General features: G+C 44.2%; 1 protein-coding gene across 1 annotated transcript in view; it reads left to right on the top strand.

Moving 5' to 3' along the window:
* Window positions 1-22,378, top strand: part of SLC25A20 (solute carrier family 25 member 20) — a 31,784-nt gene extending 9,406 nt beyond the window's left edge. Inside the window, exons 3-9 of the mRNA XM_022573219.3 lie at window positions 1,382-1,509; window positions 4,860-4,950; window positions 18,787-18,904; window positions 19,589-19,661; window positions 20,035-20,144; window positions 20,983-21,107; window positions 21,522-22,378. Coding sequence (XP_022428927.1) covers window positions 1,382-1,509; window positions 4,860-4,950; window positions 18,787-18,904; window positions 19,589-19,661; window positions 20,035-20,144; window positions 20,983-21,107; window positions 21,522-21,584 — 708 coding nt within the window. The 3' untranslated portion in view covers window positions 21,585-22,378. The remainder of the gene's footprint in view (window positions 1-1,381; window positions 1,510-4,859; window positions 4,951-18,786; window positions 18,905-19,588; window positions 19,662-20,034; window positions 20,145-20,982; window positions 21,108-21,521) is intronic.
* Window positions 22,379-23,031: the final 653 nt, after the last annotated feature.

The raw sequence follows: 23,031 nt of genomic DNA, 5'->3' as shown, positions 1-23,031 counted from the left end.
CTAAATAGTTATAATCTGTTGTTCCAATGTTTATTGTTTTGCTTTGTTCTTCTTGGAAAAAACAAACTCTTCCTGGAGTCCTCTATCCTCATACTCCCACGTAGACTGGTTTCTTCCCAGGCCCACTGTACCAGACACCATCCTGGAAATCCCCTTCATCTCTCTTGGGCCAAACTCGTGGTCTCCTGGGTCCCAGATCTTCCTCTTCCTTGATTTACTAACTTGTTTGGTTGGGATATCTATTTGTCTATTTATTGGCTACTACATAGTTGCTTTCATTATCAAGCTGTACTAGTGAAAATTGATGTGCAGTCTTGCTATTGTCTTTAACAATAAAAACCCCATGTCTTTTTTTTGGAGGGGCACACTGGGCGGCTTGAGTGATCTCAGTTTCCCGACCAGGGACTGAACCTGGGCCACAGCAGTGAAAGCCTGGAATCCTAACCACTAGGCCACCAGGGAACTCCCCTCATGTCTTAATACTTGGGAAATACAAAAATTTCGTACACCTCTAATGTCACCCCAAAGAAGTCACGTTGTACATTCTGTTTTGTAGCCTGCTTTTTATTTATTTATTTATTTATGGCTGCATTGGGTCTTCATTGCTGCATGTGGGCTTTCTCTGGTTGTGGCGAGTGGGGGTTACTCTTCGTTGTGGTGTGTGGGCTTCTCATTGTGGTGGCTTCCCTTGTTGCAGAGCATGGGCTCTAGGCACGCAGGCTCATTAGTTGTGGCTCGTGGGCTCTAGAGCACAGGCTCAGTAGTTGTGGCGCACGGGCTTAGTTGTTCCACAGCATGTGGGATCTTCCTGGACCAGGGATTGGACCAGGGATCGAACCAGGGCTCGAACCCATGTCCCCTGCATTGTTAGGCAGATTCTTAACCACTGCACCACCAGGGAAGTCCCTGTAGCCTGCTTTTTTTTCACTTAGTAGTCTCTTCTCATGTTACAATGTGATTTTATGGCTATGTGATAGTCAATTTATGGAATTCCCATAATGTGTCTCAATCTCCTATTTGAGAATTTTTAGGTTCATTCCAGAATTTTGCTACTTAATAAATTCCTGATGTCATTCTTTTCTATATCTAAGTATTTCCTTAGAATACATTTCTAGACAGAGAATTTTCTGATGAAAGTGTAAGCTACGTATTTCCAGATTGCCTTCCAGAATAGGAGCTGTTTTCAGTTTCTCCAGCAGTGTATAAGAAGACAACTATTTCTGATAAATGTGGGAGTATTCTTCCTTTTAAAAGCTCTCCTTGCTTGGAGGGGAGGTGAGGGAAGGAGGCCACAGGTCAGAGGACACACTGCTTCCCTGTTTCAGTGATGTAAAAGTTAGCTGTGTCTGTAAACAGCTTCCACTTCTGTGATTCCTTGCAGGGCATCATGGGTCTATATCGGGGCATGGCCGCCCCCATCATTGGGGTCACCCCCATGTTTGCCGTGTGCTTCTTTGGGTTTGGTTTGGGGAAGAAACTGCAACAAAAACACCCAGAGGATGTGCTCAGGTGAGTACTTACAAGCCTGGAGGACTCAATGCTGTTCTGCCTGGTGGTGTGATACAGGTTAAGGGAAAGAACCTTGGCTGACAGGCAGTGGCTGTCCTCCTGGGTCCCCAGGGCTAGCTCCTGGTTGTTCCACGTGAGGGAGGTACTTGAGTTTTCCTTTGCCCTGTGAACCAAAATGGAAAAAGAAAAACTCAGATCCCTCCCCCACCCCCTTATTAGGTTGTCATAATTTCTTCTGTGAGGTAGTATCGCTTAACTCCACAGCATTGGGAGGTCTGAATGCTAAAATGTGTGTAAAATGCCATGAAGGTACCTGGTGCTGCAGTAATGACAGCAGCGGCCTTGTTTCCCATCACCTGGTTGGGAGAAGGGAAGGTTCCAACTTTTGTTTTACTTCTTTTTTTTTTTTTAATTATTTACTTATTTTTGGCTACATTGGGTCTTCGCTGCTTCACGCAGGCTTTCTCTAGTTGCGGTGAGAGAGGGCCACGCTTCATTGTGGTGTGTGGGCTTCTCATTGCAGTGGCTTCTGTTTTTGCGGAGCACGGGCTCTAGGCATGCAGGCTTCAGTAGTTGTGGCACACGGGCTCAGTGGTTGTGGCTCTTGGGCTCTAGAGTGCAGGCTCAGTAGTTGTGGCACACGGGCCTAGCCGCTCCGTGGCATGTGGGATCCTCCCGGACCAGGGCTCGAACCTGTGTTCCCTGCATTGTCAGGCGGATTCCTAACCACTGCACCACCAGGGAAGCCCTTCATTTTAATAACATAATTATTTCAGATATTGGTTTCTCTGGGTTTTTAAAAAATTTAATTAATTAATTAATTAATTTATTTGGCTGCGTTGGGTCTTTGTTGCTGTGCACGGGCTTTCTCTAGTTGTGGCAAGCGGGGGCTACTCTTCTTTGCAGTGCACGGGCTTCTCATTGCGGGGGCTTCTCTTGTTGTGGAGCACGGGCTCTAGGCGCGTGGGCTCAGTAGTTGTGGCGTGCAGGCTTCAGTAGTTGTGGCATGCAGGCTCAGTAGTTGTGGCTTACGGGCTCTAGAGTGCAGGCTCAGTAGTTGTGGCGCACGGGCTTAGTTGTTCCACAGCATGTGGGATCTTCCCGGACCAGGGCTTGAACCCGTGCCCCCTGCATTGGCAAGCGGATTCTTAACCACTGCGGCACCAGGGAAGTCCCTGGTTTCTCTGTTAAAGTGAAATAAATTAGTGTATTTCCTTTCAGTAAACTTTAAGTTAGATTTGGGTGTGAAGAGGCAGATGAGGCAGAATTATAGTTCAGAATTTACAAAGTAGTTAATGAAAACAGGCTTCTTGGGATGCAGGGGAATTCTGAGTTGAAACATGGGATGACAAGGCACACTCAGTCTGAGCCGTGCAGGCTGACAACTCCTGGGAGTGGCTGCAGGCAGCACAGGACCCTGGCTAGGCTTGGGATTGGGAGCTCAAGGGAGGCAGCCCAGGGTGCCATGTGGTTGTTTTCTGTCACTACTTCAGGCCACAGCAGGCTGAGTAAGGGTCTGGACATAGATAGAAATGCTCATAATGTGAAACTCTATTTTTGGAGTCCTTGTGACCCTCTGAATGTGACCAGCTTCTATAAAAAGCCACAGGTGGCCCCAAATGTGGGTGTGTGGGGCTTCCTTTTGAAACTGTGTTTGACTGTTGGTAGTCCAAATGTCCTATGGACACATGTCCTCTTTGAGCACCTGGTCTTTTAGCTCATGTGCCAGCTCACACGGGCCATGCACAAGAACCCCCGTGGGGTCACTGCTAGTACTTCAGCCTTTAGGTTGTATTCCCTATATTATGGTGTCAGTCCTCAGAGAAGCACCCTTCCTGCTTAAGCAAAGGTTGAGACACTCAGGTTCCTGCCCCCATAATCCTGCCGTGCTCTGAATCCTGAATGTCAACCCTGCCACCTTCCCCTCCCTGCAGTAGTGTTTGGGGACAGTATGGAAAGGAACATTACCAGGACCTCGGGTCCAGCACTCACAGATGCTTCCCTCATGTGGGGGTGAAGGGTGGCAGAATGGGCCACCCATGTAGGGTGTCTGCATGGTACCCTGTGCACACATAGACCCTGTTCAGAGGAAAGTCCTCAGTCCCAGGAGATGGAGGTATGTCCAGCCTAAGGTCTGGGCATACATGGAAGAACATATGTTGGTCTCATGAGGGGAAGTTTTGTTGCTGAGAGGACTCCTCTTGGGGACAGCAGTGTGGACTGAGACTGTAAAGGAGGCCATGCATGAAAGCAAGTCTCCTGACTGTTGAACAGTCAGCTTGTGTGCTGGGCTTGCATGCCTGAGGTAGTTGTGTGAGTGCCTGGAAAAAACAGGACCATTGAGACTGGTGCCCTGGAAGGAAGGACCCGAAGTGGATGTCTCCCTTTCCCCATTTGACATCTGTTCTCTGGGTTTTGGGCTCCTTGTAGTGTGGGACAGGCCTGAAGGCTCAGCTATCAGAGGCTTGGGGTTAGGAGGGGCCTGCGGCCCAGGCAAGAAAGTGAAGTTTTTCAACAACATTTGCTAAATTGTGGGGACACTATTGAAATGCTAATTGTAGCTCTGTACTCCACTGCCTCCAGACCAGTCTGGTATAATCTTAGAAAGAAAAGGAGATGCCAGAGGTGGGACAGGCCGTGACACCAGGAGCCTCCAAATATTCAATGTGGTTCATTCTGTGAGGACCATGGTGAGGATCCATATCTCTGGCCACTGGGGGACTATTCCCTGCATGGAAGGCCACAGGACCCATCATGTCTGTGGGTACCATCCCTGACTGGGCCCTTCCCAGCATCTTACAGCACATTCCTCACAACTGGCCTGGCTGGCCCCCTTAGCCTGTGGAAGTGGCCACAGCCATTCCTCCGGCCTTGACACCGTCCTTTGTGAATCTTGGCTTAAAATGTTCTCAGGCCCTTGGTGATCCAGAGGAGGCGAGATTGGAGGGGAACTGGGGTTGATTGAGGTCTGCATTCTGGGTTAGAGGCTTTTTTCCGCAACAACCTTGAACTTTACAGATCAAGGCTCAGAGAGGCCTGGAAACTCGTCCATAGTCACTGTGCATGGCAGGCCGGGGAGGAAACTTCTCCCATGGGTGAGGCCATCTGAGTGTGCATGTGGGCCTCGTGACCAAGCTCATATTGCTCTTGGCACTGAGACCCCTGCCTTGGGAAATTTGATGTCAGAATATACCTAGACCTTGGGTTTTGTGTGAAATATGCTTTATTTGTTCTGGACTTCTGCCCAGTCCAAGTACTTATTTTTTCTTTCAAAGTCCTCTTTGCTGGGATTGCCTCTGTTCTGGGTGGTTAGTCACAGGTTCTTGCCTCTCGTTTTTTTTTCAATATAGCTACCCCCAACTATTTGCAGCTGGGATGTTATCTGGTGTATTCACCACGGGAATTATGACCCCTGGAGAACGGATCAAGTGCTTGTTACAGGTGAGGGTGTGATCTGGGGTGGGGGGATATGATTTGGGGGGAGGTGGCTAGCTTTTTCCATTGGGTATACAATTTTGTGTGGATGTTTATGTCCTTTCACCCTTTATAAAGACTTCAGGTCAGGTGTGCAAAACAGTTTCAAGGTTTTCAGGAACATGGAAGCAATCGTAGTAGAATCAAGAACCAGGACAGTGTAACAAATCAAATGTCACACCTGTGACGGGTGAGCTCAGACTTAACCACCCTAATTAGCAGCTACTTCAGGAACTCTGAAAGGTAAGTCATGTCTCATCAGAGGTGGAAGGGAGGCTGCTCCTGCCTAACATGTTAGGTCTCTGCCATTTGCCCAAAGGCTCAGTGCCCTTAAAGTGTCTGTCTTGTTCCCAGGCCAAGGGTGTGAACTGACTACCTGCCTTACCACACAGGGCTCCTTTTTAAAAAAGTGTTACTGCTTTTTTCTTCTAATGGCTGAAGCAATTTAACACACAGTCTTTACTAGAAAAATTTTGGTAATGCAGAGAAGCACACAGAAAACAATGTATTTATCACCCATGATACTACCCCACTGTTATGCTTTCTGTGTGAATTCTTCTAGTCTTTTTGGTAAACTTGTATTAAAAAAAGTTATCTTTTGAAATAAAATTGGGGTCACATATTGCAATAGTTTTGTAACCAGTTTTTTTCATTTGATATGTCACAATATTTTTGTGATTTTTTTTCTCAAGCGTCATTTTCTGTATTTTATTTCAATACATGGCTGTCATTTACCCAATAATACCTTATCTGGGGACATGACAAATTATATGCCATAGTGAAGATCTTTGTAAATAAGTCTCTGCATGTGTTCCTGATTATTTTCTTAGGATAAATGTCTAGACTTGAAATTAGTATGATTAAAGGTAGGTACTTATTTTTTTTAAGGTATGTACTTTTTAAAAAGGTTTTTAATGCATTTTACTAAATGGCCCTCCTATAAAAGTCTGTCATTTTCTATTCCTGTCAAAAGTATAAGAGCTCTTACTTCCCAGCAGATTCTGTGGCATCTAATTTACAATCTCTGCTAGTCTGATGGGTGAAAAATTTGCATTGTTTTAATTTTTCTTGCTTTTAATTGTCGGTGGGGTTAATTTTTTTGATGCATATTAGCTGTTTGTATTTTTCCTTTGTGAAATGCCTATTTGTGTTCTTTGCTCATTTGTTTGTTTTTCTATTATAAAAGCTTTGGACATGTTTGAATTTATTATTTTGTTTTATTTATTTATTTTTGGCTGTGTTGGGTCTTCATTGCAGCGCAGGCTCTCTCTAGTTGCTGCGAGCAGGGGCTACTCTATTGCGGTGCACGGGCTTCTCATTGTGGTGGCTTCTCTTGTTGCAGAGCACGGGCTCTAGGCACGCGGGCTTCAGTAGTTGCAGCACACGGGCTCAGTAGTTGTGGCACGCGAGCTCTAGAGTGCAGGCTCAGTAATTGTGGCACATGGGCTTAGTTGCTCTGCAGCATGTGGGATCTTACCGGTTCAGGGATCGAACCCGTGTCCCCTGCATTGGCAGGCGGATTCTTAACCTCTGTGCCACCAGGGAAGTCCCCAATTTATTATTTTTTAAAATTTTTATGCAATTTTTAAAGGTTACACTCCATTTACAGTTATTACAAAATATTGGCTGTATTCCCCAAGTTGTACAATACATTCTTGTAGCCTGTCTTACACCCAATAGTTTGTGCCTGTCACTCCCCTACCCCTAAAACCTTTGGACATATTAAGGTTATTAATTTCTTATCATATTTGGCAAGTCTTTTTCATGCTTTGCATTTGTCATTTAATTTTGTGCATTTTTTAAATTAAATTTTTTATTTTGAGATACTTATAGATTCACATACAGTTGTAAGAAGTAATACAAAGGGAAATAAAGAAATAAATAAAACAAAAGGATCCCATGTACCCTTTACTCAGTTCTTCCACAGAGGTAATATATTGTAAAATTATAGTACAATATCGCAACCAGAATATTGACATTGTTACAGTCAAGATACAGAACAATTCCATCATGCCAAGGATCCTTCATGTAGCCCTTTAATAGCCACATTCACTTCTCATACCCCACTCCAGTCCTTAACCACCCCAGCAACCACTAATCTGAATTCTATAAGCCTGTAATTTCAAGACTTATATAAATGGAACTATACAGTATGTAAACTTTTCAGATTGGCTTTTTCAACTCAACCTAATTTTCTGGAGATTCATACAGATTGTTGCTTATATGAATAGTTCATTCCTTTTTAGTAGTCCATGGTGTGGATGTACTAGAAATATGTTTAACTTTTCATCCATTGAAGGACATCTGGGTTGTTTTCAGTTTTTGGCTATTATAAATAAAGATGCTATAAACATTCATGTACAGAGGTTTTTCTGAGAAAATCAGTCTTCATTTCTCTGGGATAAATGCCCAGGAGTATAATTGCTGAGTCATGTGGTAGTTGCATGTTTAGTGGGGGTTTCTTTGGGTTTTTTTTGCCACGCCGCGCCAGCATGTGGAATCTTAGTTCCCCCATCAGGGATCAAACCTGTGTACCCTGAAGTGGAAGCATGGAGTCTTAACCACTGGATCTCCAGGGAAGTCCCATGTGTGTTAGTTTTTAAAGAAACTACCAAACAGTTTTTTCAGAGTAGCTATATCATTTTACATTTCCACCAGCAATATATGAGTGATCCAGTTTCTCTGCATCCTCACCAACATTTGGTGTTGTCACTGTTCTTAATTTTAGCCATTCTGATAGGTGTGTAGTGATATCTCATTTAATTTGTATTTTCCTAATAGCTGAGGATGTTGAACATCCTTTCCTGTGCTCATTTGCTATATGAATATCCTGTTTGGTGAAATGTTTGTTCATGTTTTGCCCATTTTCTAATTGGATTATTTGTTTGTTTGTTTGTTTGTTTTGTGGTATGTGGGCCTCTCACTGTTGTGGCCTCTCCCGTTTGCGGAGCACAGGCTCCGGACGCGCAGGCTCAACGGCCATGGCTCACAGGCCCAGCTGCTCCGCAGCATGTGGGATCTTCCTGGACCGGGGCACGAACCTGTGTCCCCTGCATCGGCAGGCGGACTCTCAACCACTGCGCTACCAGGGAAGCCCATTTGTTTTTTTTATTATTGAGTTTTGAGAGTCCTTTTTTCTAGATACTAGTGCTTTGTCAGATATGTGGTTTGCAAATATTTTCTCCCAGTCTATAGTTTGTCTTTTCATCCTCTCAACAGAGTCTTTTGAGCAAACATTTAAAATTTTGATGAAGTCCAGTTTGTTAATTTTTCTTTTATGGATTGGGTTTTGGGTGTTTGGGGCATCAGGTCTTAAGAACTCTTTACCTAGCCTGCAATCCCAAAGATTTTCTAATATGTTTTTTCCAAAAGTTTTATCTATAGTTTACCTTTTACATTTAAGTCTGTGACTCCATTTTGAGTTAATATTTGTATTATGTATGAAAATTAGGTCAGAGTTGTTGTTTTTTTTCTTTTCTCTAGGGCTGTCCAATTGCACCATACCATTTGCTGAAGAGACTTATCTTTCTTCCACTGAATTGTGTTTGCATCTTTGTTAAAAGTCAGTTGAGCATATTTGTGTGGGTCTACTTCTGGGTACTCTAGTTTCTTCCATTGATTTATGCATCTGTCCCTTCACGAATACTACACAGTCTTGATTAGTATAGCCATATACTAAGTCTTGAAATTGACTAGACTGATGCCTCCCACTTTATTCTTTAAAAAAAAAATGGGGACTTCCCTGGTGGTGCAGTGGTTAAGAATCCGCCTGCCAACACAGGGGACACGGGTTTGAGCCCTGGTCCGGGAAGATCTCACATACCTCGGAGCAACTAAGCCCATGCACCACAACTGCTCAGCCTCTGCTCTAGAGCCTGAGAACCACAATTACTGAACTCGTGTGCCACAACTACTGAAGCCTGTGCTGCTTCACAACAGGAGAAGCCACCGCAATGAGAAGCCCCGCGCACCGCAACGAAGAGTAGCCCCCGCTTGCCGCAACTGGAGAAAGCCCGCGTGTAGCAATGAAGACCCAACACAGCCAAAAATAAATAAATTAATTAATTAATGAAAAAAATTGTTCTAGCTATTCTAATTCCTTTGTATTGGGTTGGCCAAAAAGTTCACTCGGGTTTTTCTATAACATCTTACAGAAAACTTTTTGGCCAACCCAATATTTCTATGTAAATTTTAGGGTAATTTAGAAAATTGAGAAAAATCTTGCTGAGATTATGTTAAACCTATAGGTCAATTTGGGTAGAATTAACACATTATTTTGAGTCTTCCAATACATGGACATGTTATATCTCTCCATTTATTTAGAACTTTAATTTCTTTCATCAGCATTGTGTAGTTTTCAGCATATAAGCTCTTAATGTGTTTTCTTATATACCTAAGTGCTTCTCTCTTAATTTGACTTTGTAAAATGGCATTGTAAATGGTATTATAATTTTAATTTTGTTGTCTACATTTTCATTGCTAGTTTGTAGAAATACAATAAATTTTTGTATGTTAATCTTGTATCATGTGAACCTTCCTGAATGCCCTTATTAATTCTAGGATTTTTTTTGGGTAGGTTCCTTGGGATTTCCTATGTAAGATAATCATGTTATTTGCAAATAGGGACAGTTTTATTTCTTCATTTCTAATCTATTTACCTTTTATTTCCTTACTTCACTGGCTAGAATTTCCAGTACTGTGTTGAATAAGAGTGATGAGAGTGGATATTTTTACCTTGTTCCCAATCTCATGGGGAAGTGTTCACTATTTCACTGTTAAGTATGATGTTAGGTGTAGTTTTTTGTTTGTTTGTTTAGTTTTTTTGGCCGCACCACGCTGCATGCAGGATCTTAGTTCCCTGAACAGGGATGGAACACGGTGCCCCCTGCAGTGGAAGTGCGGAGTCTTAACTACTGGACCACCAGGGAGGTCCCAGATGTAGTTTTTTTGATAGATGCTCTTTATCAAGTTGAGAAAGTTACCTTCTATTCCTCTTTTTCTGAGAGTTTTCTCGTAAATGGATATTGACTTTTGTCAAATTCTTTTTCTTCATTTATTAATGTGATCATGTGATTTTTCTCCTTTAACCTCTTATACGGTGAATTACATCAATCGGTGTTTGAATCCTGAACGAATTTTGAATTGCTGGAATAAACCCCCCAGCTTGGTCATAGTTTATAATTCTTTTTATATACTGCTGAGTTCTATTTTCTTATATTTTGTTAAGTATTTTTGCATCTATAGTCATGAGAGATACTAGTCTGTCAGTTATTTTTCTGTGTTGTCTTTGTCTGGTTTTGATATCAGAATAATGCTGTCTTCATAAAATGAATTGGAAATTGTTCCCTCTTCTATTTTCTGAGAGGGATTATGTAGAATTGGTGTTAATTTTCCTGTAAACATTTGGTAGAATTTTATAGTGAAACCATATAGGCTTGGAGATTTTGGGGGAGGAATTATTAAATTATGAATTCAATTTTCTTAATAGTTACAGGGCTATTCAAATTACTTATTTCATATTGGGAAAATTGTGGTAGTTTTTTTTTTTATATTTTATTTATTTGGTTGTGCCCGTTCTTAGTTGCGGCAGGCGGGCTCCTTAGTTGTGGCTTGCCAGCTCCTTAGTTGTGGCATGTGAACTCTTAGTTGCGGTTGCATATAGGATCTGGTTCCCTGACCAGGGATAGAACCTGGGCCTCCTACACTGGGAGCACGGAGTCTTATCCACTGCGCCACCAGGGGAGTCCCTGTGGTAGTTTTTGGTTTTGTTTTTTTATCTAAGTTGTCAAATGTGTGTGTGTGAAGTTCTTTGTAGTATTCCCGTATTGTCCTTTATACACTGGCAGATTCTGTGGTGTTATCTTCTGTTTTATTCCTGGTATTAATAATTTGTAGGGCTTCCCTGGTGGCACAGTGGTTAAGAATCCACCTGCTCATGCAGGGGAAACGGGTTTGAGCCCTGGTCCGGGAAGATCCCACATGTCGTGGAGCAACTAAGCCCATGCGCCCCAACTACTGAGCCTGCACTCTAGAGCCGCGAGCCACAACTACTGCAGCCCTCGTGCCTAGAGCCTGTGCTCCTCAACAAGAGAAGCCAGTGCAATGAGAAGCCTGCACACCACAACGAAGAGTAGCCCCCGCTTGCCACAACTAGAGAAAGCCTGCGTGCAGCAGCGAATACCCAACACAGCCAAAAATAAATAAATTAATTAATTAATAAAAAACCAATAATTTGTGACTTCTCTCTTTTTTTTTCTTTGTCAGCCTCACTTGAGGTTTGTCAGTTTTATTGATCTTTTCAAAAAAGATTTTTCTTTCTTTCTTTTTTTTTTTTTTGGCCATGCCACGTGGCTTGCGGGATCTCAGTTCCCTGAATCCAGGCCACAGCAGTGAAAGCCCAGAATCCTAACCACTAGACCACCAGGGAACTCACCTCATTGATTTTCTTTATTATTTTTCTGTTTTCAATTTCATTGGTTTCTGCTTGTTTTTTTTTTTATTATTTCCTTCCTTTTGCTTGTTTTGGGTTTTGTTTGCTTTTCTTTCTTTTTTTTTTTTAGGTGTTTGAGGTGCAAGCTTAGATTATTGTTCTGAGGCTTTTCCTCTTTTCTAACATATGCAGTCAGTGCTATAAAGTTTCCTCTCAGCCCTGCTTTAGCTGTGTCCCACAAACTTCAACATATTTTAATTTTCAGTCAGTTCAGTGTGTTTTCTTTCTTTCTTTCTTTCCTTCTTTCCTTCTTCCTTCCTTCTTTCTTTCTTTCTTTCTTTCTTTCTTTCTTTCTTCCTCTTTCTTTCTCTCTCTCTCTCTCTCTCTCTCTCTCTCTCTCTCTGTCGGGTCTTAGTTGCAGCATGCAGGATGTTTTAGTTGTGGCATGAAAACTCTTAGTTGTGGCATGTGGGATCTAGTTCCCTGACCAGGGGTCGAACCCAGGCCCCCTGTATTGAGAGCATGGAGTCTTAGCCACTGGACCACCAGGGAAGTCCCAGCTCAGTGTGTTTTCTAATTTCCTTTGAGACTTCCTTTTTTAATTACTTAGGAGAGTGTTCAGTTTTCAAGTGTTGGAGATTATTGATTTCTAGTTTGAGTCCATTGTGATTGGAAAACATATTCTGTATTATTTACATTCTTTTAAATTTCTTGAGGTTTATGGCCTTGGATATGGTTTATCCTGGTCCATGTTCCATGGGCATTTGAAAAGAGTGTGTGTTCTGCTGTCATTTGGTGGAGTAATCTATAAATGTCGATTATATCCTGTTGGTTGATGGTGTTGTTGAGTTCTTCTCTATCCTTGATTTTCTGTCTAGTTGTTCTACCTATTTGTTGATGGAGGAATTTGAAATCTCCAACTGTAATTGTGAGTTTGTTTGTTTCTTCTTTCAGTTCTTTCAGTTTTGCTTCACATAGTTTGCAGCTTTTCTGTATAATGTATACACATTTAGGATTGCTATGTCTTCTTGGTGGATTGGCCCTTTTACCACTGTGTAATGTCCCTCATATTACCATTATATAATATCCCATATTTTTGCTTACTATGTTCTTCCTTCCTTCCTGGTGTTCCAGGGTTCCTTCTTTTAGAGTTTCTTTTCTATTTAAAGAACTTCCTTTAGCCATTCTTTTGGGGAAGGTCTGTGAATGACAAAGTCTCTCAGTTTTCCTTCATCTAAGAATGCCTCATTTCCCCTTTATTCCTGAAGAATATTTTCACTTGACGTAGGGTTCTGGGATTACAGTTCTTTTCTCTTTCTTTCTTTCTTTCTTTCTTTCTTTCTTTCTTTCTTTCTCTCTCTCTTTCTCTCTCTCTCTCTCTCTCTTTCTTTCTTTTCTTTCTTTAGTTGCGTTGGGTCTTCATTGCTGCATGTGGGCTTTCTCTAGTTTCGTCACTGGGGGGCTTCTCTTCATGCGGCCTTCTCATTGCAGTGGTTTCTCTTGTTGTGGAGCTTGGGCTTTAGGCACACGGGCTTCAGTAGTTGTGGCACGTGAGCTCAGTAGTTGTGGCTCACGGGCTCTAGAGCGCAGGCTCAGTAGTTGTGGCACATGGGCTTAGTTGCTCTGCAGCATGTGGGATCTTCCCGGACCAGTGCTTGAACCTGTGTCCCCTGCATTGGCAGGCGGATTCTTAACCACTGCACCACCAGGGAAGTCCCCACTGAGCTTTTTATTTCGGTTGTATTTTTCTTTCTTTTTTTTTTTTGCAGTATGCGGGCCTCTCACTGTTGTGGCCTCTCCTGTTGCGGAGCACAGGCTCCAGACTCACAGGCTCAGCGGCCATGGCTCACGGGCCTAGCCGCTCTGCGGCATGTGGGATCTTCCCGGACCGGGGCACGAACCCGTGTCCCCTGCATTGGCAGGCGGACTCTCAACCACTGCGCCACCAGGGAAGCCCTCGGTTGTATTTTTCAATTCTAAAACTTCCACTTGGTTCTTCCTCATATCTTCTGTTTCTGTGCTGATATTTTATTTATTTGCTGTGGTTTTCTAATTTTTTTAATCTGTTTCAAGCATATTAATAATTACTCGTTGAAGGATTTTTACAATGGCTGGTTTAAAATCTTTGTCAGATAATTCTAACATCTCTGTCATCTTGGTCTTGGCATCTATTGCTTCTTTTTTCTTTCAGTTTGAGATCTTCCTGGGTTTGGACATGTTGTGTGATTTCCAATTGGAACCCGGATATTTGCATACTTTATTGAGATTCTGGATCCTATTTAATCTTTCCATTTTAGTTGGCTTTCTTTGACACCACTCCAGTAGGAAGGGAGGGATGCTGCCTCATTACTGCCAAGTGGAAGTGGAAGTCTAGGTGACCCACTCGACCTCTGTTGACACTTGAGGGTGGGGCACTTCTTTTTACTGCTGGGTGGATGTGGGAGTTCCAGTGTCTCTACTGACACCACGGGACAGGAGGGTGATGGTTACAGGCTCTCAGGGATGAAAGTCCTTATTCTGTACTTGGCCTTTTCTGACTCCACCCAGGTAGCATATTGGGTACCTTGTTACAGCCCTGCGAAGGTGGAAGTCTGGGCTCCCCACAGGGTCTTTGCTGGTGTGGAAGAGGGTGAGGCCACAGTTTTCTATGGTGTATGGCTGGAGTAGAGTGTTTTTTGTCTAAAGATTTTCTGTCTTTCTAGGCTGTTCCTTTTCTGGTCCTTTGTCTAGAGAATGCAGGCTTTTTTTGAGGCTTCTTTTTGATCTGTGCTTGTTGGTATTCCTGGATTGCCAGTTTCTTCTGCTTTAAGTCTGAGATATATCAAAAAAGAAAATCCAGGGGGCTTCCCTGGTGGCGCAGTGGTTGAGAGACCGCCTGCCGATCCAGGGGACACGGGTTCGTGCCCCATTCCGGGATGATCCCACATTCTGTGGACTGGCTGGGCCCGTGAGCCATGGCCGCTGAGCCTGCGCATCCGGAGCCTGTGCTCCACAACGGGAGAGGCCAAAACAGTGAGAGGCCCGTGCACCGCAAAAAAAAAAAAAAAAAAAAAAAAAATCCAGGGTACTCCCCACTATGTCATTGCTTAAGTCCCAAGGTCCCTAGCCAGTCTGCTTCTTCTCTCTAAACTTTCAGAGTCCTCTTATATTTTTTTAAAACAAATAATGTCTAGAGTTTTTTGTTGTACTTAGCAGGAGGATTGGGAAAATACTTCTTAGATGTCTGTATATTGATTTTGAGTTAGGGACTGTTTGTTTTCAGTAGCCTTGTCCCTTAGTCTTTTCCATCATGTCTTCTTCCATCTCTTTTATGCCTGAAGTCCTTTTCTGCTCCTAGATGAGACAGTCCCCATCCATATTCTTCCCTTGCACTCCTCCATTCTGCTGGGTTACTACTTTGTGACTCTCTTCTCTTCTCAAACCCCTACCCTCTCAGGAGATGACCTGCTTTTTAAAATTATTATTATTAATTTATTTATTTATTTTTGTCTGCGTTGAGTCTTCGTTGCTGTGCATGGGCTTTCTCTAGTTGCGGCAAGTGGGGGCTACTCTTCGTTGCAGTGTGCAGGCTTCTCATTGCGGTGGCTTCTCTTGTTGCAGAGCATGGGCTCTAGGTGTGCGGGCTTCAGTAGTTGTGGCATGTGGGCTCAGTAGTTGTGGCTCATGGGCTCTAGAGTGCAGGCTCAGTAGTTGTGGTGCACAGGCTTAGTTGCTCCACGGCATGTGGGATCTTCCTGGACCAGGGCTCGAACCCGTGTCCCCTGCATTGGCAGGTGGATTCTTAACCACTGCACCACCAGGGAAGTCCCCTGGCTTTCTACTTCACTGAGAAAACTGAAATCGCCAGAAGAGGACTTTACCAGATGCCCTCCACTGCCTCCACTCACTCACTGGCATCTAACTACATTTGTGGCTGCCTGGTTATTTCCACCATGAATGGCCCATGCTTCTGTTTGACCCCACATCCTATCCCCTCTTGCCCATCCAGAGACCTTGCTTCAACAGTTCTTCTTTCTCTCTCCTTGAGCATCAGTTTTTGCTCTCCAATGGATTGTTCTCTTCAGCAATAAAAGCGTAAACATTCTTGTATTTTCACCTTAAAAATACAAACTTCTCTCTATTTTACCTTCCACATCTATTTCTGTGCTTCCTGTCTTTGCTCCCCTTTACATCAAAATTCTTTGAAAAAGTTTTCTGTTTTTTTCCTACTCTTTGTCTCTAGTCCCCCTTCTCTAATTGTCAAACGCACATCAGACTGGCTTTTGCCTCACAACTCCAACAAAAGTACTTTTGTCAAGATCGCCAGTGACCTTTTTTTAAAAAAAAAAAAAATTTATTTATTTATTTATTTATTTTTGGCTGCGTCAGGTCTTAGTTGCAGTGTGCGGGCTCTTTGTTACGGCACATGGGCTTCTCTCTAGTTGCAGCAGGTGGGCTTAGTTGCCCCGTGGCATGTAGGATCTTAGTTCCCCAACCAGGGATCGAACCCACGTCCCCTGCACTGGAAGGCAGATTCTTAACCACTGGACCACCAGAGACGTCCCACCAGTGACTTTTACACTAAATCCAATGTTCAGTTCTTGGGCCTGGACATTGATCCATCTTGATCCATAAACAGAATTGGACTCAGCTGGTCCCCCATCTTCCTTGAAGATCTATCTTCACTTGGCTTCTCTCCTGACTTTCCTCCTACCTACTTGGTTGCTCCTTTTTTATGTCCGTTGTTGGTTTATCCTCATCTTCTCAATCTTTTAATGTTCATGTGCACAAGGCTCAGTCATGTTACACTCATCTTGTTGATGATTTCTTCTTGTCTCATGACTTTTAGACACCATCTGTATAATAATGATTTTCCAGTTTATGTCTCCAAGTCAGACTTTTCCTGAACTCTGGACTAGTTTATCCAACATTTCCGTTGGATGCTAGTAGGCACCTCAGAGTCACCATGTGCAAAACTGAACTCCTGGTCTTCCTCAATACCTGCTTTATCTACAACCTTCTGTAGCTCGGTTGGTGGCAATACCATCTATCTAGTTGTTCAGCCCTAAAACCCAGGAGTTCTCCTAGATTGTACACTTTATCTCACTGTACATATCCCATTTGTTGAACAGTTAAGCTGGCTTTCAAAATATCACAAATCTATCCTGTCCCATCACCTCCATTGCAACTACATTGCTTCAGGTCACCTTCAGCACTGGCCTGGATGACTGTGAGGGCCTCCTCACTTGTTTCCCTGCTTACAGTCTATACCACACATAAGTGAGAAAATTCTGTTAATATGTCAATTCCATGCCCAGTCCTCTTTGGCCCCCCAGGTCACTGTGAGTCAGCTCCAGCATCCTCTGATAACATGGGCCTCTGTGCCATTCCTCAGATACACCAGGCTCACATGTGCTGGGATCATCTGGGGAAGTTATATTTAAAAAAAAAAAAATTGATACTCAATTGACATTGTCTTAAATTTATTATTTTTAGAAAAATTGACATCTTCCTGATTGAAAACTTTTCCTAACAGAACTATGACTCTCTTTTTATTTACCTCTTCTTTTATGTCCCTTGGAAAGGTTTTAGAGTTTTATTTATGCAAATCCTATTGCTTGATGCACATATATTTTATTGCTTTTTTTTCTTTTCCTAAGAACATTCTTTATTCCTTAAACAAGTCACACCTCCTGTGATTTCATTGGAAAAACAGAAACTGGAAGAAGTATTTCTGTAACTTTATCAGAGGAACACAGATCAATGTATTTAAAGGAATGCTTAACTTGAGTTTAGACATGTAAATCAGTTTAGGAGACATTGTGTACTATCTAGCGTATTCAAGTTTTGCTACTTGAAAGTTGACTATGAATTGATTTTTCTACCTTAATTTAACTAATAAATTTCTAGTTATACCTACTATATTCCTGGCAAGGGGCTAGAGATATCATGATCAACAAGGCCACGTTTTTGCTCTTGGGAATCTCATAGACTTGATTTTCTTCTCCAGTACAAGCCAAGCTCTATAAAAAGAGCTAGTTTAAGACATTGCAGATTTCATGAAGGTAGGCACTCACTTTAAAGAATAGCCTTTAAAACTCTTGAGTCCACGCAACTATTTTTCTTGTACTCATTGAAGTTATTACGTACCTAATAAAAAATACCGAGATGTTGCACAGTAAGGAATATTTCACCTAAATATGCAATATTAGACCAATGAACATGGACTGTCATATTTCTAGCATTATGGAGAGTTCTGGGTTAGGTGCAGGTGCCCCTTCAAGAAAACTTGATTTTTTTTTTTTTTTTTTTTTGCTGTTCGCGGGCCTCTCACTGTTGTGGCCTCTCCCGTTGCGGAGCACGGACTCCGACGCGCAGGCTCAGTGGCCATGGCTCACGGGCCTAGCCGCTCTGCAGCATGTGGGATCTTCCCAGACCGGGGCACGAACCCGTGTCCCCTGCATCGGCAGGCGGACTCTCAACCACTGCGCCACCAGGGAAGCCCTGGAGTATAATTCTTTATTGCTATTAGAATGGGATTCTTTTCCATTAGTTTTCAACTAGTTATTGTTTGTATGTACAAAAATTTATTGGACTTATATATTTATTTTGTATGTGTTTCTCCTTGGAACTATTAAATCTGAACTCTCTTTCCAGCTTTAACTACTCTTTGGTTGATGCCCTTGTATGTTCGGATTCCTCTTGACTCTGTATTTGCTGTGGATCCTACATGGGGCTGTCTTTCTCTCAGATCTTTTGTGGGATACCTCCTGCCTGCCCTCAGGCCCTTGGCTCTTAGGCCCTGGAGCCCAGAGGCTAGGATAGGGGGCCTCTCCTTGGCCCTCTCCTGGCTCTACACAGGACCTCTATCCAGGCATTTAGAGCTCTGAATACAATTTCCAGTACACCTTCTTTTAACCAAGCTTCATGATCAGTTAGAGCTTGGAGTGGATTTAGTAGTTAATGGATATTTGTTGAAGGAATAAGTGATTGACTGAATCTCCTCCTTTGAGGAGGAGACAATTGACTGAATTGTCTCCTCCTTTCTAGACTGCCAACTAGCTTTTTTTATTTTTCCAACTAGCTTTATTGGGAATGCTCTTGTATTTGGGAACTTATTTTTCAACATATTTTCCATCTCCTCTGTTGATTTTTTTTTTCTAGTCAATTTGTTTATATTTTGTCATATATTCACCTAGCCTTATTTCATAGTAACTTCCACCAATATTGTACATTCTAAATAACTGTCGATTTGACAATGATAGTTATATTATTTCATTGGTCTAATGCATAATGACCACTCCCACACTCACTATGTAATCTTCTGTAACCTGCTAGGTTTGTTGACTTTGATGTTGCTGTTGCTGACTTGATGACTCTTTCCTCTCTCTCAGATTCAAGCTTCTTCAGGGGAGACCAAGTATACTGGTGCCTTGGACTGTGCAAAGAAACTATACAAGGAGGCTGGGATCCGAGGCATCTACAAGGGGACTGTGCTCACCCTCATGCGAGGTAACCTTTGAGGCCCTCCATCTGAGGTGATTTGCCACAGAGGGTCTTGCCTGGATCTTCCGACAAGCCTTGGCACCATACATGCCACAGCTCTGACAGGGCTGGCACTGTGTGTCCTGGTTTTAGGCCATCTTACCTCTGGCCAGCATGGACACACATGAGGATGGGGGGACCCTCCATCCTTCTGATAGGCTGGCCGTCAAGGATGGAAATCATGAGCTTGGCAGTCGGAGGGGAGTAGCAAGTGGAAATCGTGGCTGGAGGGATGAGTGGGAAGAAAGAATGACTTAGGAGCAGTGGAGCTCTTTTTGGCTTGAGAGGCATGTCCTATTGGGGTGGCAATAGAAGAGGCAGAGACAGCTCTACCCTTGTTCTGAGATGACAGCTTGGAGGAAGGCCAGATGTTAGCTCGTTTATAACTGCTTGGAGTGGGCATATTAGTGGGGACCACTCAGAGGGCCTTTGAAGATGAAATAATGTCGTGCATGTTAGCGCTCACTCACACCAGTGCTCGCCCCAGAGCAGCATCTGATCACTGCAAAGTGATTATTGCAAATAGGAAGTGCTGCTGAGGAGCTTCTCAGGAAACCTTCAAGGGTCCAAAGCCAAGCTTGGTTCTTCTAAGATCAGGAAATCTGTGAGAATTTTATATCATTTAATTTACCTCTTTATTGACACTAACAGATGTTCCAGCCAGTGGGATGTATTTCATGACATATGAATGGCTGAAAAATATCTTTACTCCAGAGGAAAAGAGGTGAGGAGAACAGAAGAACTTAGAAGCCACTTTGCCCAATCATGGGTAGGTTGCCATTTCCTGTTAGTGGATCTGAAGGCAGAAGTGGGACTTGCTTCTGTCTCCATGTCCACTTTCCTATTGTTGCTGCTGAGGCCCAGCTAATACTAATACCCTTTACCCTGTGCCTCACCCGGTGGAGGAAGTGTTTGAAACAAGTGCATGAAACCTCCTTCAACAAGTGGCAGCTACCATGTCACAGGAGCTTTGGCCTTGGACCTCCTCCCTCCAGCCAGTTTCTCCCTCTCTGTGGCTGCCCTGTCTGCACAGGAGGGACGGTCTGAACACCACTCTCACAGCTTTTGTCTGACTGGGGCTGTTTGGTATTCTGCAGTGTCAATGAGCTCAGTGTGCCTCGGATCCTGGTGGCTGGGGGCATCGCAGGGATCTTCAACTGGGCTGTGGCAATCCCTCCAGACGTGCTCAAGTCCCGCTTCCAGACTGGTTAGTAGAGGAGAGTGGGGTAGATGGGGTTGGAGTGGGTCCCAGAACTGGCTGCCCCTGTGGTACAGAGTTCTTAAGGCCTTAGGGATACTCAATCTCCACAGTAGCACTCAGCATCTCTCTGGCCAACATTCTCCCTTGCAGTTATTTGTGTTCTAGGAATGCTAGACTCATTTTCTTTTTTTTTTGCAGTACGCGGGCCTCTCACTGCTGTGGCCTCTCCCGTTGTGGAGCACAGGCTCCGGATGTGCAGGCTCAGCGGCCATGGCTCACGGGCCTAGCTGCTCCGCGGCATGTGGGATCTTCCTGGACCGGGGCACGAACCCGTGTCCCCTGCATCAGCAGGCAGACTCTCAACCACTGCGCCACCAGGGAAGCCCCTAGACTCATTTTCTTGTCAGCCTAAACATAAAATAAGTGAGAGAAGGACTTCCCTGGCAGTCCAGTGGTTAAGACTCCTCGCTTCCACTGCAGGAGGCACACGTTCAGTCCCTGGTCAGGGAACTAAGATCCCACATGCCGTGCAGTGTGGCCCAAAAAAAGAAAAATAGTAGAGAAGAAGTCAAATCAACCTTCCTTCCCTCACATGAGCAGAAGGACTGTTTCATTCTTCATTCCCTTCTCCACTCCCTTGGCACCAGTAATCCAGACATTTGTATCTGTTTGTCCCAAGGTGAACTGTGTTGTCTGTGGACTGGTCCCAGATGACCTGCAAAGTGTCCTCTCGCTGGTGCTGTGGCCCTGCAGGAAGACTTGACTACAATATTGTCCCCATGTAGGTCACCATGGTCAGGTCAGGAAGCTTCCTGAAGCCTTAACAGTTGCTTTCTGCCCACAGCACCTCCTGGGAAATATCCTAATGGCTTCAGAGATGTGCTGAGGGAGCTGATCCGGAATGAAGGAATCACATCCTTGTATAAGGGGTTCAATGCAGTGATGATCCGAGCCTTCCCAGCCAATGCGGTGAGTGACTGGCAGGGGCTGTGCTTTCCCTTTGGGGCTCAGAGCAGGGTGCAGGTGGGCTGACTTTTGCTTGCTTCTGGGATTGAATTGGGGGCTCAGTTTTTCCACATCCCACCCTCAGTCAGAGCCTCCTTATTTGTTCCCTTTCCTGAAACTGTCAGGAAGATTTGCCTTTGTGATCCTCTGAGGTGAGGAGCTTTGATTTCCTGGCCTGGCCATCAGAAGTGGGCAGTTGTGGGACATGCATTTTCTTTCCCTTTTAGGAATGAGAAAGCGTAGCTTGATTCCGTGACCTGAGGTGGGAGATTAGGAAGGGATTTTGGTCCTGACAGGGCCAGTCAAGCACAGTGCTGGGGTCTCTGTGAATAGTCACAACTCCTGTTGGCTTTTCTCTTCCTTCCAACCCCTTCTCAGGCCTGTTTCCTTGGCTTTGAAGTTGCCATGAAGTTCCTTAATTGGGCCATGCCCAACTTGTGAGGCTGAAGGCTGCTCAAGGCTTCAGGATGCTGGAAGCTGTCATCGAGGAGGAACAGTGGGCAGGACTAGGCTGTCCTGAAGTGTGAGGGGAGGGGCATGGTGGGATGTGAGCTCTGTGCACGGACTCACAATGGTTGAGACCATTGTTTTAATGACATCCTCTTCCTGGTATAATTTGCCATTTTGCAACTTGAATCCACTCTAGTCAATTTAAGGGAACTCATGAGGATTTGGAGATGGAGTAAGTAGCTTCTAGACCAGATACTGTCTGTGGCCAGAATGCTGTCTACTAGTTGACCACTGGCCCTACTACACCCAAAATACTCCTTGAGAAAGAGGGAATCTCAGCCTCTCACTGTAGACACAATGCATGTTTTCAGCCGTCTGACCAGGAACTGGGGCCTTCTTTGATCCCTAGCCAGGAACACTCACCAGATTTCCAGGGTATCATCTAATCCTGGCCTGCACATGGGAATGTGGACTTGAGGCCCACATCTGTCTGTCCAAGTAGACTGAGCAAATGTGCCTAGGGGTAGATAGCCTGTTAACAGTCAGGTTTTTTTTTTTTTAATGCATGCAAGTAATCAAAATTAAAAGTAGAGTAGCCCAATTTCCAGGAGTAGGTGGAGAGCTTTCCCTCCTACACAGTGAGGAGGAGAATTTTGAACCGACAGTCCCAGCTTGCTAGGATAAGTGAGAAAGCCCAGGGTGTAGGAAGGCTCTTTTTGCACACTCTTTTCTCATGAGAGCACCCTATTTTAACAGGAAATAATAAATATTGTTTCTAATTTTTGCATTGTGTGAAATTTTTTTCTTTTGATTCTGGGTCATTTCAGCAAGCAGCCTCTGTGGCCTTGGTGGAGGCTGCTAGGGATCCAGTATCCTTCCCTGGTTCTTCAGGCAGGGGTTCTAGCAAGAGAAAGAGGAGGAAGTTTTGGCCAGCCCAGCCTTCCCTGACTGCCCCAGCTCCAGCTGCTGGAGGGTGAGGTGGGGTGGGGTGGGATGGGGCAACGTGATTGGTAACTGTTCCCATAGCTCTCAGTGCAAGCCTGGCATGCAGGCCCCCACAGGGCCGAGCCTGAAGCCCATCCCTTCATTCCTTCACCTCTCTGCCCTCAGCCATGGGTGTCTTAGCTAACGGATGGAGAGTCAATTGTTCTAAAAGGCCAAAAGCAATCCTGAGTTTTCATACGTCCTTTGGGGTCACTGTGGGATCTGATGTCTGGAATTACTAATCAGGCTGATGATGATGACCAGGTGCAGCTGGAGGAGGTGAGGGAGTCATAATGGAGAGTCACAAGCTAGTCTGTCCTTGGCTGCGGGAGGGAGAGGCTACCAGAGCTGGGCTTCTCTGGTGTTGTTCCATCTGGCAGTCACAGTTCTGGCACTTCCCGCCTCACTGCAGCTGCACAGAGATCCTTGGACTTTGGCTTTAGAGCTATCACTC

Source organism: Delphinapterus leucas, chromosome 10, assembly GCF_059928025.1.
Source record: "Delphinapterus leucas isolate spDelLeu-1000000601 "Yukka" chromosome 10, BTC_Dleu_Yukka2, whole genome shotgun sequence".
Taxonomy (NCBI): Eukaryota; Metazoa; Chordata; class Mammalia; order Artiodactyla; family Monodontidae; genus Delphinapterus; species Delphinapterus leucas.
This window is presented reverse-complemented; position numbering and strand designations above follow the sequence as displayed.